General features: G+C 53.3%; 1 protein-coding gene across 1 annotated transcript; it reads right to left on the bottom strand.

The window, feature by feature from the left end:
• Window positions 1-266: 266 nt before the first annotated feature.
• Window positions 267-17,419, bottom strand: Etnk2 (ethanolamine kinase 2). Its single transcript, XM_031382760.1, has 8 exons — window positions 16,974-17,419; window positions 15,162-15,421; window positions 12,201-12,323; window positions 7,437-7,579; window positions 6,111-6,194; window positions 3,408-3,553; window positions 1,922-1,995; window positions 267-1,240 (listed from the first exon to the last, which is right to left on the bottom strand). The coding sequence occupies exons 1-8, from the start codon at window positions 17,226-17,228 to the stop codon at window positions 1,168-1,170; spliced, it is 1,158 nt and encodes a 385-aa protein (XP_031238620.1). The 5' UTR covers window positions 17,229-17,419; the 3' UTR covers window positions 267-1,167.
• Between the last annotated feature and the right edge of the window lie 2,535 nt (window positions 17,420-19,954).

Here is a 19,954-nt window from a genome sequence, read left to right as displayed (position 1 = left end):
CCCGAGTCTACAGGAGACGGTGTAGACCCTTCCCAACTTGGGCACCATTTGTGTTCTTGGACACATCTTTCCCCCAAGGTCCTCTATTAGCATCTGCGACCTTGAAGGCCCCAACGAGGATGGCACAGAGGTGTACAGGTTGCTGTGCCTGTATTCGAGCAGGAGTGAACCCCAAAGGCACACCAGAAGGGGGCAGAGTCTGGCCCAGCCCCTCCACACGCATCCATACCGATCAGATCCCAAGCCATTGTCCTTCCAAGACCACATTCCAGAAACAAACATTTTAATGCAGAAAACCATGATATCTACAAATGAATCACAGTAGGGGCCTATACCAGACCCCCTTAGGAACTGTAAAGACTGGGAGGTGGGTACGGAGCTGGCAACAGCTTCAGCATCTGGCCATGCCCAGGCAACTGTGCTGGCCCCCAGGTGCCTAGGCCCTGCCTCCTTGCCTTCAATCCCCAAGCTCCCAATGGGAGGATCTCAGTTAAGTTCAGAATAGAAGGGAGAGCGATGGAGGAGGATGCTGGCTCCGGTGATAATGCCACCTGACCCAAGGTCATGCCTACTGTAGGTCTGCCATCCCTCTCCTCTGCAGGGACCTACAGGAGCATGGCAGCAGCACGAGGAAGGGACCTGGGGAAGGTATGACTGGATGGCATCTGGCAGCCTCAAATGAGGCAGCTGCTGGAGCTGTCAGGCACAGCTGGGACCTCTTTCCCCAAGATGGCTTCCTGCTGGCTTGGAGTTCAGCATCTCTCACCTGGGGCATACATGGCTCAGGCTGGAGGCTGGGGCACTGGAGGTAGAAACAAGCCCTTCCCCTCCCCTACTAGGAAGGGTCAAGGACAAACTGAGGCAGCCCAAGCTCTAGCAGGGCCTGGGCTGGCAATGGTGTGCTCTCACGGGGGTGAGGGGGGCAGTCTAGGCCCCAGCTATCTGCAGGCACTTCCTCTCCAAGCCTGGCAGGGTGAAGGGAAGTCCCCACCCCCAATGCTGGGATCCAGCCCCTCCAAACAGGGAAAATAAGGTCTTCATTGGCATCCACTGGGGAAGGCCTTCTCCGTGGATGCCCACCTTGCCCCAGGGTGCTAACTCCAAGGCAGAAGGGTACCCTGGTGAGCAGTTCTGGCAGCAAGAGGACGTGGAGAAACAGGAGGCTGATCACTTTGGCATCTCCAAGGCTGACACCTGAGGCTTCACCTTAAAGTACTGGTTGAATCGGATCACCGCATACCTGCCAGAGACAGGCAAGGGAGTGGGTGAGCCGGGCATCTGACAGCCTACTGAGGACTACTCCAAGCTCAAAATCAACCAGGTCGAGCCAACTCAACTCTTGTTTGTTTGTTTGTAGACAGGAATTCTCTGTGCAGTCCTGGCTGTCTTTGAACTCACTATGTAGACCAGGCTGGCCTGGAACTCAGAGCCGGGCAGCCTTCCATCCTTCACACTGGTTCTCAGGCTCTGGCTAGGATAGCACCAGTAGTGTGGGCCCTGATGCTGTGGAGGACAGTTCAGAGCAGTGGCTCTCAACCTTCCTAGTGCTGCGACCCTTTAATACAGTTCCTCATGTTGTAGTGACCCCCAACCATAAAATTATTTCCATTGCTACTTCATAACCAACTGTAATTTTGCTGTTGTTACGAGTTGTAATGTAAATATTTTTGGAGACAGGTTTGCCAAAGTCACAGGGTCACAGTCCACAGGTTGAGAACCACCTGGTAGAGGTTTAGTGATGGATAGGAGCGCCTTCACTAGGTTTGGTGGGGCTCCCCAGGCAGCCCCTGCTGGGGATGGGTCGTCCACACACTGGAAGACTCTGACGGTCTGTTTTGACTAGCTTTGGTCATGTGGTGATCAAGGCTCTCCCTTCTCGCCGCCCACATCCATCTTCCCACAACTCCCCATCCACACGCACCTGAGGAAGTCAAAGCTGATGGTGGAGTACTGGTTCTGTATGAGTGCCCAGAGTGCCCAGAAGAAGTGGGATGCCTGCAAACAGGCCAGAAAGAGTCAGCCCTGCAAGGCCACACCTGTCATAACCCTCAGGCAGAGAGACACAACCACTGTGGGGAGTCTTGCAGAGCTAAATACTGGCCAGTGTGGGAAGAAGTGGAGGCTGGACCACCACGGCACAGCACTTGTGGACTCACTGCCTGCTAGTAAAAGGCGAGCAGAGCCAGTTCTACCCAGATCTTAGCGCCCAGGTCAGCAGATGGCAGAGTGTCCCAGCCTGCCTCCCTTCACCCCATGCTCAAAGGGTGAGAAAGCTATGGCTCCCAGTTACTTCTCAAAGCTATAACACTGTCCCAGACACCCTTAGGGCTTTTCCCATTCCACCCCGAGTTTTGGCCACACAGTTGTGACAAAGGGTTCCCTCTACCTCCCTTCCCGTGACCTAGAAGGGGCATGGGTGAGCTAGCTAGAAATGGGATTAGTTTTGCTGAAAAGTTGAAATTTGTTCTTAGGGTGCAATAAGGGAGGTAGAGAGGTGGATTTGGGGCTAGTGTGAACCAGGACACTCAATCGATTGTAGAAATGATGGATTTTCTAAGCTCTGATGTACTGCAGAACCTGGAGTGGTTGGCTTGTCTCCCTCTGTGTTGGTAGTCCCCTAGGCACACACCAGTGGGCACCTGGCGTGAGCCATCTTCCTCGGAGAAGTGGCATTCCCACTTGAATGCTGTAATGCAGTGCTGGTGGGAGGAGCCTGGAGGCAAGGCCGGTGAGTTGTGAGCTAGGTAGTGGTTACAAGAAGGGTGTGATTGCAGCATGAAATGCAAAGGTTAGCCAGCAGAGAGAACTGTCCATCCAAACAGATTTGCTGGATGCCGAGGTCTTTTTTGGAATTACTCTAGAGAGGTGAGTCCCCAGGCTAGCTGGCAGAGGTGACAGGAACATTAAGGAGATACCTACGATGGCTGTTTTCTGACCTTTCCCAGATAGGGTAAAGTCCTCAACTGGAGTGGCTAATTTTAACATCAACTTTACACAAGCTAGGAGTCATTTGGGAAGAGGGGAATCTAAATTGAGATCCATCAAATTGGCCTGTAGGCCAGTCTGTAGGGTATTTTCAAGACCGATTTGGGAGGACCCTGTCCACTGTGGGCAGTGCTACTCCCTAGGCTGGTGGTCCTGGATGGCATGAGAGAGCAGACTGAACAAGCCGTGGGGGGCAAGCCAGTAAGCAGCATTCCTCCTAGCCTCTCCATCAGTTCCTCCTGCCAGGTTCCTACCTACCCTGACTTCCCTGGATGATGGGTTTCAAGCTGTAAGGCAGAATAAACCCTTTCCCACCCAAGTTGCTTTGGGCCATGGTCTATCATCACAGCAGTAGAAACCCTAACTAAAAACAGCAGACCCTGGGCTCTGGGTGGGAGGCTACGGTAGATCCCAGCACTCACCAGAGCAAACTTGTTGACTTGCACATAAAGCCGCTCCACCTCCCTGGGGGACACTGCTGTCCCCTTCTGCGCCTCAAGATAATAACGCAGCCACTGCAGCTGGGTCTCCCGCGCTGGATACCGGCAGTAATCAACCTCATTCACACCTAGGGAGCAGGTGAGACAGAAGTTGCTAGAAAAGCTCCTCTCACCTTTGAGCCCAGGAGTCTCCCTTGTTGAGCTGTGGGCTGGCCTGAGGAACTGTCTGAGGATAGCCTAGCTGGTGGAAGGCTCTCCTCTTCCCAGCTGGGTACCATTTGCCAAGGGCCAAGGAACGAGACTGGCTGAGGGGTCAAGGACCCGGTACTGCCCTGCATGTGGTGGGAATCCCAAGGCAGTGCCACTGTATGCCTGCCCTTCTGTAAAGTGATGCTTCACGGGAAGTCTCAGCCTTGGTACCGCTTGACCTCGGGCGGCCCTTTCATCTCAGAGGCCTAATTTCGTCACCTTTCAGACAAGAAGCTGGCCGGGCGGTGGTGGCGCACGCCTTTAATTCCAGCACTCGGGAGGCAGAGGCAGGTGGATTTCTGAGTTCGAGGCCAGCCTGGTCTACAGAGTGAGTTCTAGAACAGCCAGGGCTACACAGAGAAACCCTGTCTTGAAAAACCAACCAAACAAACAAACAAACAAAAACAAAAAACAAAAAAAAACAGACAAGAAGCTGGACTTAGCTAACAGTGTTAAATGCCTGCCACTGCCTGCACTGGCATTTCCTAGGGATGTCCCACCTCCATTGCGCCCCACAACTGACAGCCCCATTTGTACCCTTCCCTGTCTTACGTGTCCTCAAGCTGCTTCCCAGACATGTGCTCTGCACAGGGGAGGCCAGAAACAAGAAAGAAGTAGTTTAAGGTGGGAGCAGAGCCGGGACGCGTCTCCAAGATCTCTCCATTCCCTTCTATACCCCTTCCTACTTGTTCCTCACACCCCGACCCCGACACACAGAGTTCCTGAGTTCCAAGCCTATGGTGAGTGCATCCTCTTGCACAGGAGAAGGCCTAGCACTCACAGCCAATTGGAGGTGGGGCTGGGATGGACCTGTATCTTCCCATTGCCTAGAGTGTGCTTGCTAGCACCTAAGGGATACAGCCCACCCACTTTGGAGAAGCTCTAGCTGAACTTTGCCCTGGGCACCCGCTAAGGACTCATGCCCCTGCAGCGGCCTCTCTGCAGCTGAGCACTGCCAGGCATATGCCCTTCAGGGCAGGCCTCCCCCTTAGCACATCACGGCTCGGCTGAGGCCCATCCCCCTCTCTCTGATTGCCCAGAGAGCTGGGCACGTGCCCGGTCCCCTAAGGTTCTAAAAAAGATGCGAACAATCAACCTGGGGTGCGTTGGGGTGGTCAGAGGAGAAGCCAAAGGTTGGCTTCACAGTTGGGCAAGGCACCTCAACTTTCCTAAGCCCTAGAGGTCAGCCATGTCACCCTGACAAGCCCACACACCAGCCTGCAGATGGCCCTCCAACTGTGCCCAAGGCCGCTGAGGAATTGACTCCATGGTCCTATCACACTGTTTTTAAGAAGCCCTCAAGCTGGAAAACATTGCCCTGGTAGCCTGCCGTGGATCTAGACTGCTGTGTCTTTATGGTATGGTTACCAAGTCTCGAGGAGAGGGGACAGACTTTTCTCTCTGAGACAGGGTCTCTCTCAATAGTTTTGGCTGTTCTGGAACTTACTAGTTAGACCAGGTTGGCTTCAAGCTCACAAAAGATCTGCCCGCCTCTCTCTGCCTCCTGAGTACTGGGATCAAAGGCATGCATCACCACACCCAGCCTTGTGTGTGTGAGCGCAATGGTGTGACATAGTATGACATCATCCCCACTTACAGCCACAGAGGCAGTGACCTCGATCCCACCACTAATAGCAACAAAACTGGGGTTGAAACTTGGGAAATCGAGTTTCAGACACACTTTTAACTGGCTCCGCCTGTATTATTCGTTGCAGAACATCCGAAAACTGCTTTGTATAGCTTATTTGGTCACATATCTACATTCTGTGTCTTCATGGGCAATTGTACAAGTTGTGCTTGGCATGAGAGAGTGTCAGCCAAGTTTGTGGGGGCTCTGTATGTCCTGAGGAAGGGATATGTTCGTTCGTTCTCTCTCTCTTTCTCTCTCCCTCCCTTCCTTTCTTCCTTCCTTCCTTTCTTCCTTTCCTTTTTCTTTTTTCTTTTTGTACTGGATATTGAATTCAGATTCCTGTACATGCCAGACAAGTGCTCTACCATTGAGATATATCCATAACTATCTTTAATTTTAAGATGGGGGTCTCACTAAGTTGCCCAGGTTGGCCTTGAACACACACTATAGCCTAGACAGGCCTTAAACTGGGACCCTCCTGCCTTAGCCTTCCAAGTAGCTGAGACTACAGGTCAGTGCTCCTGAAGCCGGTTTGGAAGGCGGTCTTATCCTAACTGACACATCAGGCTGAGTAGCTCCTAGGAATCCCACAGTGAGTGTGTTTCCCTCAATTTGTACAAAACTGCCCCACAGGCTGGCAGAGGTCAGCTCTGGGCAGGGAGTTCCCTTCTGTGAGGTCCATGGCTCTTTAAAAGCAGGCTGTGCCCAACTCTCATCAAGTCTAGAACCATATGTGGTCCTCCCCACAGAGCTGGCACCTCATCATAAGGAGGGCACTGAAGTCAGAGCGGTCCCCTGCCCCTTACCTGCAAACTCATTGAAATGGTTGCCAATGTCAAAAGCCTGGTAGTTGTACCCTGCGTATTCATAGTCGATGAAGCGCACATGGCCTGTGAGGAAGAGTGGAAACGGGGCATGGCTAGTCTTCCAGACCGCCACAAAGCACCCTCTGACCCTCTCTGATATCTGTGACAACCTTTCAGGCCGCTCCCATCTGCCCACCTGCCCTCCCCATAGCTCCAGCCCCGTCCAGCTCAGCGGGTCCTCAGCTTCCCCATCTCAAGGGGTCTGTCCACAGCATAGCTAAGAATCAGAAGCAAAGCAAGTCTCTCTGCCCACCACGTCTGTGGGCCCTACATCCATGGATTCAACTAACTATAGGCTGGAAATCTTCAAAATTTGATCTGAGGGACTGAGACACGGCTCCGCGGTTAAGAGTAGGGGCTGTTTCCCTGCAGAGGATCTCAAGTTGGATCCCCAGCACCCACATGGTGGCTCACCCCCAACCATAACTACAGGTCCATGGAACCCAGCATCCTCTTCTGTCACCTGCGGGCACCGCATCAATGTGGCACATAGGCATACATGCAGGCAAAATAATCCTACACATAACATACTAATTTAAAAATTCACATGCACCAAACATGTATGGACTTTTGGACTTTGTCATTCCTAAGATAACATGCCCTAACACCTATTTAGCTCATATTTCTATTGCATTGGGTACGGGAGGTAGCCAGAAGGTATCAGAGGATGCTCTATGGAGGTCACATGTGAATACTATATCATTTATTTATTTATTTTTGCTTGCTTTCGGGGCGTGGGGGCAGGGTTCTGGGTCTCATGCATGGTAGTCAAGTACTCTCCCTGCCTAACTCCACTCTGCAATCTTTTAGGAGACTTGGGTACACATGCATGTTGGCATACTTAGATGTCCCCAACCAATCTGCCTCATATAACAAGGGACACCTTTATTTCCAGGGAGGGCTGCATTCTCGGCAACAGTGAAAGGCAGGCAATCTCTCCTCTCTTCTCTTTCCCACTCCTCCTGCCTGCTCAAGGCTTGGAGAAGCCATGATATCCTCAGAAGGCAATAAAATCACCAGGACTCATGGCTTGGGTGTCTGATGTTAAAGCGCTTCCTATCTAAGATTTTACGTTCTCTCTTAGAATGTGTTTTTCTAAGTGGGGCTTTCCTATTCTTTTGCTCTTCTTTCTTACAAATTAAGATCAACATAAGGCATCCTCGTGTCCTCCATGAAAAATGAAAGTCAAAACCCATCTCTCCTGGAAATCAGCAGACCGACCAACTGCTTGTGTCCTCTGCATCTGAGGGGCGTGAGGGACTGTACCTTTGTCACTGTCATAGATGATATTCTTGCAGAGCAGATCATTGTGACAGAACACCACGGGGGAATCCAACTGAGACAGGTGTTCCTTCAGCCAGGCCAGCTCCTGTTCCAACACCTCCACCTTAGGGACATCTGCAGAAAGGCTAGACAGTGGGGGGGGAAAGGTTGCACGTTGGGGAATGCTCACTCAAAAAGCCAAGCCTTAAGCCAGCCAGACCATTCCTTTACGATGGAGACCTCAGACAAAAGGCCAGCCCAACAAAGCTCCAGCTTTTGTCACACATAAGTGTGTCCTGTCCTTCTGGTTCCCATGGTTACACTGAGGAGCAGATTAAAACCTGGTCATAAAAGTAGCCTGGCAGAAGATGAAAGTTACTGACTACATGGCACTTCTGCTAGTTGTGAAAGGGGAAGGGTGAGGATGGGGAGCCCAGGAGAAGATAGGGGAGGTGACAACAAATGTCAAGAGGCTGCGGGGACTCCAGAGGGAGCAAGAATGGGGCCCGTGGGATTAATAGTGAGAAGGGGTACAGAAGTGACCAAAGGTGCTGGAAACTCCCTAAGAGAGGTTGTGCTCCTGTAAGATGAGACTTGTCAATAACAGAACCCCTGGATAGGCTGGAGAAATGGCAGAGGGGTGCCCTGGTGTGGCCCCTCAGACACAGCAGCTGACAACGTCATAGAGTGTGGTCTAATCAGTCATCTCACAGACCTGAAAGAAGGTGAACCATACGCTGTGCTGTCAGAGAAGCAACAGCATCCCCCCAACACACCCAGTGTGAGAGACCTGTTTGGCCGCTCCCAGCAACTAAATCCTGTCAACTTGTGTTATGGGTGCTTTCTGTCCCTGGCTCCTGCTAGACCAGCTTAAAGGCTGAGCAAAAATGCACAAGGCTACATCCATCCACCCCCGTGTCATGGCAAAGTAGCGTTGTCTGCCAAGCATGCTGGGGAGTGATTTGTCACAGGTCAATCGATGCAGACGCTGGGTGAGGGCGCACTGTACTCAGGGGTGCTGAACTTCGACCTTTCGGACACACAGGTCTGTGTACACTGAAAAAAGCCAAACAGCATAGTCTTTCAAAAGTCAGAACTATCCATGGGAGAGGGGTGCAGGGCCTGGGACAGCAGGGGAAGACAATAATGAGATTGGGCCCCAATTCATCTCTCCATCGGACAGAATGGAGATGTCCCTATGTCCCCTGTGGAAGAGGGGTCTTAGGTCTTTTATTTGGCACCACTGGGAAACGAAGGCTCCAGGAAGAAGAGAAGCATCGTTCCAGATGCCTCGTAGCCTGGGCACACCTGGGACGGACGCCTCAGCCCACCTGGGTTCCCAGCCTTCCATGGGTCTTCACCACAGGGTTGTGTACCCTGATCTGTTCCCCCAGTCTCTGAGAAGGCAGCCCCAGACAGAGGGAAGGCCAAGCTCCATCCTCAGCCATGCACGTAGCCCTCCCTGAACAGCTACTTTAAGACTCCCTTTTTACTCTGGGGCTATCTCAAGATAAGGGCTGAGGAGAGAGACTTCCTTTGACTTGCCCAAGTCTCAGCCTGAAAATCAGGCTGCGACATCCGGATGCCTGCTCCCAGTCTCTGGCCTCAGTCTGACCCTACCCTGGCTACACCAAGGCCACTGTGATATTTGCTAGGAGAACAATCCAGGCCTGTCTCCAGGGGCCCCTTTGACTGCACGGTGTCCCTCCCTGAACATATTGGACCTCTGCCAGCTTTGCTGTCTAAACAGCACCAACCTCCCTCGGCTCTGATGGCAGCAGCGAGGTGGCCATCACTGCCACCCGGTAATGGCAGAAGGGATGAGGGGCTGGCATCTCTGGAAGGCCTGGGACTCCTGCCTGGGGAGGGACTGCTGCTTGCTTGGCCATCTCCAGCCAGTTCCCACTGGAGGGGCAAAAGTTTGTTCTCCTCTAAGGGACCGATTCTCTACTGCTTCAGGCTCCTGGCTCTCTGCCTTTGCCGTCTCATCCATCAGTATCTCCCCTCCCCTATTGTTTCCCTAAGGTAGTTACCAGCCCTCACTGCCTACCCAGGGCCAAACAGCCACTGTTGCCACCAATCATCTTCTGTACTCTCTGACATAGTCTATTCCCCATTCCGACCCACCTGTCAAGCTGTTCAAGTAATGTTGCTCATATGTGTTCCATGCTTGGAGGGGACCACCAATATGCAGTCCTGGGTCCAATAAGAGCCTCCCCTCAACCTGGACTGGGAAAGTACATCCAGCAAGCACTCTATGGAGACCCTGGTTCTCCTAGCTTGGGTCTCACGGTCCTAGAACCTGCCCCCAGCTTATCTCTCTACCTCAAATGCACAACCACCTCCTTCACCAGAGGTGTCCTTATGCCCAAAAGATCCCTTCCTAAGCCATAGCTCTAGCTCGGATACTTTCATCATAGTGGTAATGGCATGGGGCACTCACTTGTAATCCTAGCATTTGGGAGACCGGGGCAGTAGGATCAGGAGTTCAAGACAGGTTAACCTGGGCTGCATGAGTGTGAGGCCAGTGTGGACTACATTCAATAGACTCTGTCTCAAACAAACAAAAACCAAACACACCTTCCTGGTTTCCTGATGCTTGCTCCCTTCTGTCCTGGCTCCCTAGCCCGGTTCCCAAGCCCCCTTCCCTCGGGCTCCTGTTCCTGCCTCGAACAGCCTCATGAACCTCTGTTCTAGCCACATCCACCTACACGGCAGCCTCGGGGAGACCTGCCTCCTAAGCCGGAGCAGCCCCTCTCATCTGGCCCTGCCGCCTCTGCTGGGATGACCTTTGCTGCCCCTTCCTACCCCTGCTGGTGTATTACACACCCTGCCATCTTTCACGCCAAGTACAGGCATGTTCTGTTTACATAGCCAGCTTCTAAACTCCTCATGGGCAGGGCCTGTGTCACAGTTGCCTTTTCTACCATCTTAATCCCAGTCAATCAATGTTTGTGAAATGAAGGACCGGGTAAGTCGGGGCCTGACTAACGAATGAATAAGGAACGCCTGCCAAAATGCTCCATTTAGTTTTCATAGCTGTTCAGCACTGACCTGCTTGCGGGGAAGGACGTGCAAAGGCCTACAAAGGATCAGGGGATAATCTCTTAGACAGGCTCTAAGGAGTGAAACCTTGATTTCCCAGAAGACAGAGGCATGACAAGAACGAAGGAAGTTCGCCAGCTCTTCATGAAGGACCTCTCTCTCTTCCTGACAAGATTAGTCACCAAAACTTCACAGGACAGCAGTCAAGGGAAGCTATAATGTCCAGGCATGTGTGAGTACCAGGCCCCACACCTAGTGACCAGCAAGTTCCATCTCCATCTGCCAAATAATGTCGCTGGCTGAAGGGACATACTACACTCTAGTCTTCAGGGACACAGAAGTCCTTGTCCCAGGATGTGAACATGGTCAGAAAGAGGGCAGGCTAGTGCCATGCTGGGCACTCAGAGAGCAATCACTGGGTGTATAGAGTCATGGGTGTGTGCAAAAGACGCATAATGGGGTCAGAGATAGCGACAGCCGTCTCAGAGGAGGGAACGAGAGCCCTTTCTCTCAGACCTCCCTCTTATCACCCCACTCCTGTGACACGTCAGCAGAAGTGGCATTTAAATTAATTGTATACTTCAAATATTGCTAGGAGGCTGGGCGGTGGTGGTGGTGGTGGTGGCGGCGGCGGCGGTGGTGGTGGCAGCGGCGCACGCCTTTAATCCCAGCACTTGGGAGGCAGAGGCAGGTGGATTTCTGAGTTCCAGGACAGCCTGGTCTACAGAGTGAGCTCCAGGACAGCCAGGACTACACAGAGAAACCTTGTCTCGAAAAACCAAAAAAAAAAAAAAAAAAAAAAATTGCTAGGAGAGGACTTTGAGTGTCCAGCACAAAGAGGTGACAACCATTTGAAGTGAAGACACCTGTCACCCTGATCTTATCACTGCACACCTTATGTATAATTATCCGACAGTCAAGGACATTCAAATACATTTCAGAAGGTGGTGCTGGGTATGATAACATACATCTTTAACCCCAGGTCTTGGGAGATAGAGGCAGGCAGATCTCTGTGAGTTCAATGCCAGCTTGGTCTACATGGTGAGTTCCAGATCAGAGGGGGGGGTTACACTGTCTCAAAAATTAGGGGGTTAGGGGTGGGGGAGTGGAGAGTTGGGAAACCCTGTTTTGCTTGGATGGGAGGGAAGTCTCTGTCCCTGGAGAGAACACTTCAAGAAGCGGTGGGTGTGATTAGCGACACAATAGGGGGCATGGTTTCCGAAGCTACACAGGCACAAGACGAGTCCAGGCAATCAGGAGACCTTGACATCCCCAGGGCTTGATGTTTTCTCCTTATGACCCCACTGAGCTCAGAACCTCAGGTTCCCAGAGGCTCCACCCTCCCGTGGTTCCCAAGTCCGGATATGGGAGCCTAAAGCCTCACACTGACAGCCTGTCAGGGGAGCAGAGCTTTCTCTAGCAACACTAGTCTCTTTTAAGGGGGGTGGGGAAGGGAGTTGTCCTAATCCTACTGCCTGATACAGTCAGAAAACTCAAAGAGAAATAGGTGCTAGTATGCAAAACTGCTGATCCCTGTCGCTGAGATGCAGCCAATGGTCTCCCTCTGCTGGCACTGTGGCTCAGGATAGAAGGGGCTCAGGAGAAACTCCTCCTCACTGGCAACTGCATCCCTGAGCCTCTGGCTAAGGGTGGGCTGGAGCCGAGAATAGGGGGCAGGGCATCGACAGCGGCAGCCTCTCGGCCTCTCTCGGATATCTATACCTGGGATTGATCTCATCCTTGACCAGCGTGAAATAACGATGCATCTTCTGCCAGAGCGTGGGCTTAGGCAGGCTACCATTGGCGTGGACGGTGTGAATCTTTGCCATTTCTAAGGCGATTAACCTACAACAGAAATGGGAGGAATAGAGAGGGTCAGTACAGGGATTGTCCTCCTGCTCAGCCCCTCCTGACCAGAAAAGGTTCTTCTGGACACTAGCCAGAAGGCCACCTGTGGGGTCATTACAGGTCCCGGGAGCCCTTGCTCTCCCAGAGACGCTTTCAGCAGAAGGCAGGAAAACGCAGTAAGACCTTTCGCCATTGCTGCTTTTTGTAGTCCCAAATGGGCCAGGGAAAAACAGAGGATCATTCGCCCCAGGCCTGTATAGCTTGACTCTTCTCAGCCTTCCCACAGCAGCCTCTGAGAACACAGGGGTAACCAGGCAAAAGGGCAGAAGCCTTCCTCCCCCACCCCTGGTCTTTGCCCCCTCCTCCCAAGAGAGGTGGCGGCAGATCCCGCTCTATGAAGAGCTCCGTGGGTATTGATGCTAGGGAAAGAGGAAATGTTAGCCTTTTATCAGTCTGGCCACGGTGGGGAGGCTGGCCCAGGGCAGCCCGCCCTTCTGACACTACTGGGAGTTGATGCTGGTGGGCGGACACCAAGGACGCAAAACACAACCAGCCTTCTATTTTCCAGTTCTCTCACAGACAGTATCCAAGGTCCTGGAGGAGGAGCGGGTAGCAGGGAGGACTGCCGGGAGCAAGCAGGGATGAGCAGAGGGCTGGCTACTGAGGAGGACCTTGATAAGAACCTAGCACCAAGGCCAGTGCGGAGGTCATCCTGAAGGGAGGGTGGGGGTCCCAGCTGGGCTCTGCCGGCCTCCCTTCTGCAGTCCAGCCCTAACTGCCTGCCAAACCTCCAGCATCCAGGCTTCTGAGGTTCCTTGCTTCTGCCTGTTGCTGGAACAATAATCTCCGGGAAGAACAACAAAAGGCACCGCAGGTTTGAAACCTTGTTACAGAGCTGTCCTGCAGACACGCCTCCCCTTGTCAGGCCTGGGAAGGGAACACTATCCAGAACGTGGCAAGTTCAGGCTCCCCTCCAAGCCTCCCACTTTCTCGAGGGTGGAGGACGGTCGGAGGCTGAGTAGGTGCGTGGAGGTCAGAGGTCCTGGGGAAGGTGAGAGCCCATGAAAGGTCTGGGCAAAGCAGACACAGACCGGAGGCCCGCCCTAGTCTTCCTTCCTTCAGGTTCTGAACTGAGCCATTCCTTGAATGTCAATAGAGCTGCTGTGTGAATAGCAAAGGAAGGAACTTCAGTACTCAGCATTTTCAAGCTGCAGAGCCTGGGTGGACCAGGCTGGGGTGGGCTCAAGGGATAGGGGGGAGTTGGGCTGGAGGGGGGCGTTCCCACAGATACCCTGTCACCGTGACAAGATGCGAAAAGCTCCATCCTGGGAATGTCACCAAGGAAAGGTCTACCTCCCACACTCACCCCAATTTCTGGCTCTCCCCCAGACACCAACTTCTTATTATGGCACCTAAATCCCACTTCAATCTTCCTGACAGTGGTAATTGTTTCCAGAAAGAGGGTGAGCGATGGCCTGAGGTTCAGAGAGGCAGAGAGAGACTTAGGAGTGCTGAGGACCTGCCAATATTTGAGCTTATTTACACAAGACTAAGGGAGGAGATACGGGGACGTGGGGGGAGCAGGGCAGGGGCCTGTGTACTCTGCTTTGACCTCACTTCTACAGGTTGCGTGCGCTCAGATGGAATTCCAGTGGTCCCTGTATAGGTGGGCATGCCCTTCATCCCCTCTACCCAACACACCGCTGTTAACACAGAACTCAAACACACTGTCCTGGGGCCCCAGCAGTCTCTGAGGCAGCACGGAAGGCTGGAGGACCAGCCATGTATGCAAAGAGAGCCAAATGAATTTACTTGGGTTGACTGGTGGGCAGCACAGGAGAGGCTAGGTCCACCCTTAGGTGGGCATTACTGCTCTCAGTGTGCCGGAAATGTCTCCTTCCTCTTGGGTTGGACACAGCATATGCCAAGCAAAGCCCCTCGGCTGACTCCAGCATTGGGGGTAACCTGGGGCCTCACTATGATAGTCTGGTGGCTGTTATCCTCATGGTTCATGACCCCTGTCCTACTTCAGTCACAGCAGAGAGAGTGATATACTCTCTGCTCTACAGTAGTATCCACGGGGCTTGAAGGTTAAAGGCAGTTCCAAGGCCCTACATATCCAGGGACTTACTGGGACTAGGACCTAGTCCTTGTGGGCCTTCTGCACGGTGGCCTCAGCAGTACGCTAAACCTGGGTGTTTGTTGTCAGGGAACCCAAAGGGCCCTCAGTTAGGGGGAGGATAGGCTTTTCCAGCCTGCTAGAGTTGAGTTAGTTCATCCTGCATAGGCTTGTTGGTCTTCACATGTTTCTGTCTTTGCAAAAGATGAGAGGGAAGCTGGTCAAGGTGGCGCACATTTCAACATTTGGGAGGCAGAGGCAAGTAGGTCTCTTAAGGGTTTAAAGCCAGCCCGGTCTACATATCACATTCCAGGACAGCCACTGCTACACTGGAAGACTCTGACTCCAATAAAAATAAATAAATTAAATAAAAATGAAAGACAGGTAGGGTAGAAATCTTGTGTGCTTTCAGAATTTGGCTCAGACTTCATTCCTGGGGCTTCTGAGTGTTTCCCTGACAGACACAGGAAGGACAGAGGTTTGAGAAATGGGGGTGGAGGTGGGGTAGGGTAACAACCTGGTCTCTGCTGGGCCTCATCCTTCCAGTGGATACCACTGTAAGCCCATGGAATGGCGTAGCCTCTGAGTAGAGCATGTTAACAGACATTTGCAATGCCATGGCGGGGCCTTATGACTCTTCTTCATTGTTTACAGCCAAGATCATCAAAAACACAGCCTCAGAGAAAATGATATATAATGCCCTGTGCCCTCCTCACCTGAAGAGCTGGGGCTCTCGGATATGCTCCGGTCCCAGGGCCACACCCTGCATGTACTCGTAGCACAACCCGTTCTGAAAGGTACAGTAGAGTTTGGGGGCGCAGCCATGTGCTCGCAGCAGTTGGAAGTTTCTGACCTCATTCTCCCGGTCCACCAGCAACTCCGTCCGCTCCCCATACACCCGGACCAGCACGCAGTCCCGCATGTCCTCCTCCACATAGCAGGCCAATAGCTTGTTGGTGATGCCATCTTTGAAGCGCTAGCATGGGGGGAGAGGGCAGCCATGGGTGGGAGGGTGCGGCATGACCATCCACTCTCTTCCCAGAGCATCAGTCAAAGCAGAACGTGTTCATTTGAATGCTGAACACAACCCCACACCAGCTAGCACTAAACTCTGCCTTGGAGTAAAGGAGAGCTCAAGGTGGTGGGTGGTAAGGAGCAGCCACATTGAGCCCAGGCACACTCACTCCGCCTTGCTGTGCCTCCAGGGCATGGCCATGTCCACACTAGGCCCTGGGTAGAAGTCCTCCCCTCCTTTCTCCATCCTGGCCCTGAAAGGACCCACCTGCAGGAGAGAATGTAGCCAGGAAGAGCTGGAATTTGCCCAGACAGACACCCTGACCAGCTGCCTGAGGCAGGCAAAGGCTCTCAGAGCTGTATCTCCTGCTCTATCCAGTGGCAGAGAGAGGGGGGGGGTACTGAAGTTGGCACTCATCCCAGGGCTTTGGTGGCCAGAGGTCCTTGAGTCTTTGAATTCCACACCAGGAGAAACAGGAGGCAACATGAGTGAGAACACAAACTCTCTGGGCAGACTGATAAGGAGGGAGGAGACACGAACTAAAGTTTTATGGACACCATGGGGCAGAGCTGGATGGGACTTCAGAGGCCACCTGAACCAGGTCTGGGTGAGGAAACAGGCCTAGTGGGAGTCCAGATTAGTATCTGCTATGTAGCTCTGGGTTTGATCTCAAATCAGCTTGATGTCTTACTGAGCCTTGCTCCAGGTCTTCTGAAAATGCTACCGGTTAACACTCAGCCCAGATTCTCCTCAGAGCTGCCCCTTCCCTACTCAGAAGGCCTGTGACATGGAGCCCGGACCCTCTGCAGGCTGCCCGGGGTGTAGGACTGGGTAGGTTTATAAGAGAACGCAGGACAGCTAGGGAGGGAGTAAGCTAGGGGCCCGCAGTGGGCAGCTTTACCTACAGGTGTTTGTGGGGGAGAAAGTATTCAGCTGAGGTGGGAAAAAATGGGGTGGGGGCGAAAGAGGCGTTGCTCAGAGCTAGCCTGAGGCCATGTGAAGGTCTCGGTGTTTAGCTGGAATCCCGAATTTCACAGGGCTGGCTCCTGGGGCCACAGGGAATGCTAAGATCACCAAGGCTTGGATCTCGCGTTAGGGTGAAGGAACAGCATGGGTGTGGGGAGGAGGTTTCCTTAAAAGTTAGTGCCTCCTCGGGTGTCAGAGTGGGTGGGTAGCACTTCTGAGCAACTAGGGGACAAGCACGCAGCGACAGGGGGTGGGGCTGCACGCGCAGCCTGCTGACAGTGGGCAGGTGGACCTCCGGCGGCACGCTTGGGAACCTCAGGAGCAGGCGAATGGGGAGGGTCCAGGGAAGCGGGAGCCCAGCTTTGCATAGGGCTCAAAGACAAATGGAGAGCTACACACATAGACAAACCATGGTCCAAAACCTCTCCTGCGCAACAGCCGCACAACCCTGGAACCCTCACTTGGAGGATGCACTGACGGGCGTCCACGTAGCCCTCTCTGCAGCCCAGGCAGCGCCCCATCCCCGGCCTCACGCCCTCTCGGCTACCTTGGTCCGAACTTGTTCGGGCTTCCAGTGCGGCCGCAGCTCCCGAATGAGGCGCAGGGCACCGGGGAGGATGTCGTCCTGGTCCACCGTGAGGCCGAAGCACGGGACGGCGGCCCTCAGGGACCCTGGAGGCTCCCAGCAGCCGGCGCTGGCCACCGCCTTCTCCTCCATGCTCCATGAGCACTGCGGGCAAGACTCCTGCCTCCGCAGGTAAAAGGGCGAGCACGGCACTGGAGCTGAAGGGGGCACAGCCATTCCCAGCAGCCCCACCCCCTCGGAGCCGCCGCGCCCGCGTTAGCCCCTACGGGGGGGCCCTGCGAGGGAGAGGGAGTGGTCGAGGAGGGGCCAGGGGAAGTCCATGACTCATGAGCGAGCTGCCTGTTCCGATCTCCGGCGCGCAGCCGGGCAGCACAGCTGGCCGGGGATCGCCAAGGTCCGCCGCGACAGTGACATCATGGGTCGCAGTAACGCCCCTTGCCTGCCCCGCCCCCGCCTCCGGGCGAGTGCAGCCCGCCATCTCCCGCTGCTGGCTCCGGCGCTACCTGGAACCCTGGGTGGGGGTGATGCCCCGCCTTAATGACGCAAAGGGCGGAGCCTCCCAGGCCCCGCCCCAGATCCCTACTCGGGCATCCTAAGGCTGGTTGACCAGTTTCCCATTGGAGCTCACAGCTCTTTGCCAGCTCTTTCCCGGTAGTCTAGGGTAAGGGGCTGGGGCTAAGGCGGGAAGAGCTTGTCTTTGTCCCAGTCTCATCCTGGAATGTGGAGATCGGATGCTCTTATAGTGTGGGCTTTGCCTTGCCATTAAATCTCTGGACTCTTGGGAAAGGTTGGACTGCATTTCTAAGGCCTTCCAGGCATCATCCAGCACCACACACACACACACACACACACACATTCAATGGAGAGCCCCATGGTGATGGGGCGGGGTGAGTGTCCCATAGGCAGACTGGCAGACTGGACTCTGATTAACATTCCCGGGTACTCTATGAGTGCACTAGACATTGTAAGCCAGGACTTCGAGCAAGATTGAGTTTGGCTCACTAAATAATCCTTAAATCTTCCTCCCTGTCCTGCGAGGCTGACTGGGCACAGCGAGTGGTTCCACAGGTGCTTGGAGCCCAGTGCTTCGTTGAGCAAAGAGGTGATCAAAGCCTGTGATGGTACAACCTAGGGATCTATGTGCATGTAGCGTGACAAGGGGAAGGGATAAGTCCCCTGGCAGACTTACAGTGCAGAGAAGACACATGGAAAGAGGCCAGGCCAGCCTTTGGAAAGCCCCTCCCTTAGCCATATGTTCCCTTGGTCACCTCCAAGCTAGCTGCCAGCCTCTCACATAGAGAAACTTGGGCTTGCCTCAGGGGACCTCCTTTCCTTCCTTCCTTCCTTCTTTCTTTCTTTCTTTCTCTCTTTCTTTCTTTCTTCCTTTCTCTTTCTCTCTCTCTCTTTCTTTTTTTTCTTCTTTTTGTTTTGTTTTGTTTTTCGAGACAAGGTTTCTCTGTGTAGCCCTGGCTGTTCTGGAACTCACTCTGTAGACCAGGCTGGCCTCAAACTCAGAAATCCACCTGCCTCTGCCTCCCAAGTGCTGGGATTAAAGAAGTGTGCCACTACTGCCTAGCGGGGAACCTCATTTCTTACCACTTCACACTGCCCTACTTGAAAAATGCCTACAAAATGGATGTGTTTCTGTGTCCCCAAGTTGTCCCTCTGACCTCTTCAGGAACCTCTCCACCACAGGCTTTTTGGTTCTTGTCGCTCAGCACCAAATCATCTGGTACAGTTTCTGTGCTGGTGTCTCTTGCAGGGGCCACTGGTCCCACCGTATGCAGACACTGTATTGGACATTGTAGTGGATGGAAGGGGAGGGGCCACCTACTTGAGGTCATGACGTCCCAGGATGCCAGAACTGAAAGGACATTGCCTCTAGCTCTTTCTTTTGCAATAGGCAAAGCAAACCTTGCGGCACAAGGGAACATAATCAGTGGGAGTCCAGGCTCATTTTCTCAGCTCGGTGCCAGCACCCAGCAAGCAGCTCCCGCTATACAAATATCACCTCAGAGAAGCCCTGGGTCCTTAACCTTAGGCGAACGCAATCCTACAGATACCAAGCGCTTGGTTGGAACACTCAGTACCTTGCTTTTTTGGGGGAAAGGGGTCAAAATAGGAATGAGGAACGACAGGTTGATGCTGCTTTTGTATCCCCTGAGCTATATACTCTTCATAGCCAGAGTGAGGGATGAGTGGGAGAAGAGCCCTTCATCAGCCCATTGTGGGTGGTGCCGTCCCTGGGCTGGTGGTCCTGGGTTCTATAAAAAAGCAGGCTAAACAAAGCCTGTGGAGCTTAGGCCTGGAGATGGAAGATAGCCCATGTGTGCACCTGACCCCAAAGCAAGGTGTTTGGAACTCTGCCCCTGTTCCAGCACCACTCACGTGGGATTGAAGTGAGAGCCCCGCCCCCAGGGGCTGAGTCCCTGGGCTGGATTCTAGGATAGTTCTTCAGGATTCTTCCCCACTTGATTCTTCACTGAGCGATCTTGGGCAAATTAGCCTTTCTGTCTCTATGTGTTCACGTGTGAGGTAGGAGTATTAGGTGTCTGACATTCCATGTCATTGCACGGTGACGACTTAGATTGCCGCTGTGAGTGGTCACATGGGGCCGGGGCCCACGGAGTGTGCAGAGCATGCCGACAGAGGTTTTCCAGGGAATTCTATATAGGGTTGGCGTGCTCAGCAGCACGGAGCCTGGGGGATGAAACACCATGACCAAAGCAGGTTGGGGAGGAAAGGGTCTATTTGGTTTCCATATCACTGTTCATCATCAAAGGAAGTCAAGACAGGAATTCAGCAGGTGGGATAGGAACCTGGAGGCAGGAGCTGATGGAGGCAGAGGCCATGGAGTAGTGCTGCTCACTGACTTGTTCTTTTTGTTTTTATCAGCCTGCTTTCTTTTCTTTTCTTTTCTTTTTTCTTTCTTTCTTTCTTTT

The sequence above is a fragment of the Mastomys coucha genome, unplaced genomic scaffold (assembly GCF_008632895.1).
Source record: "Mastomys coucha isolate ucsf_1 unplaced genomic scaffold, UCSF_Mcou_1 pScaffold1, whole genome shotgun sequence".
Taxonomy (NCBI): domain Eukaryota; kingdom Metazoa; phylum Chordata; class Mammalia; order Rodentia; family Muridae; genus Mastomys; species Mastomys coucha.
This window is presented reverse-complemented; position numbering and strand designations above follow the sequence as displayed.

Coding starts and splice junctions, on each gene's coding strand:
- Etnk2 (XM_031382760.1), bottom strand. CDS start 17,228: ATGGCTGTGCCCCCTTCAGCTCCAGTGCCGTGCTCGCCCTTTTACCTG. Junction 7,580..12,200: donor AAGGATGAGATCAATCCCAG/GTATAGATATCC, acceptor CCCACTGTCTAG/CCTTTCTGCAGATGTCCCTA. Junction 1,996..3,407: donor AAGTCAACAAGTTTGCTCTG/GTGAGTGCTGGG, acceptor GCCTGTTTGCAG/GCATCCCACTTCTTCTGGGC.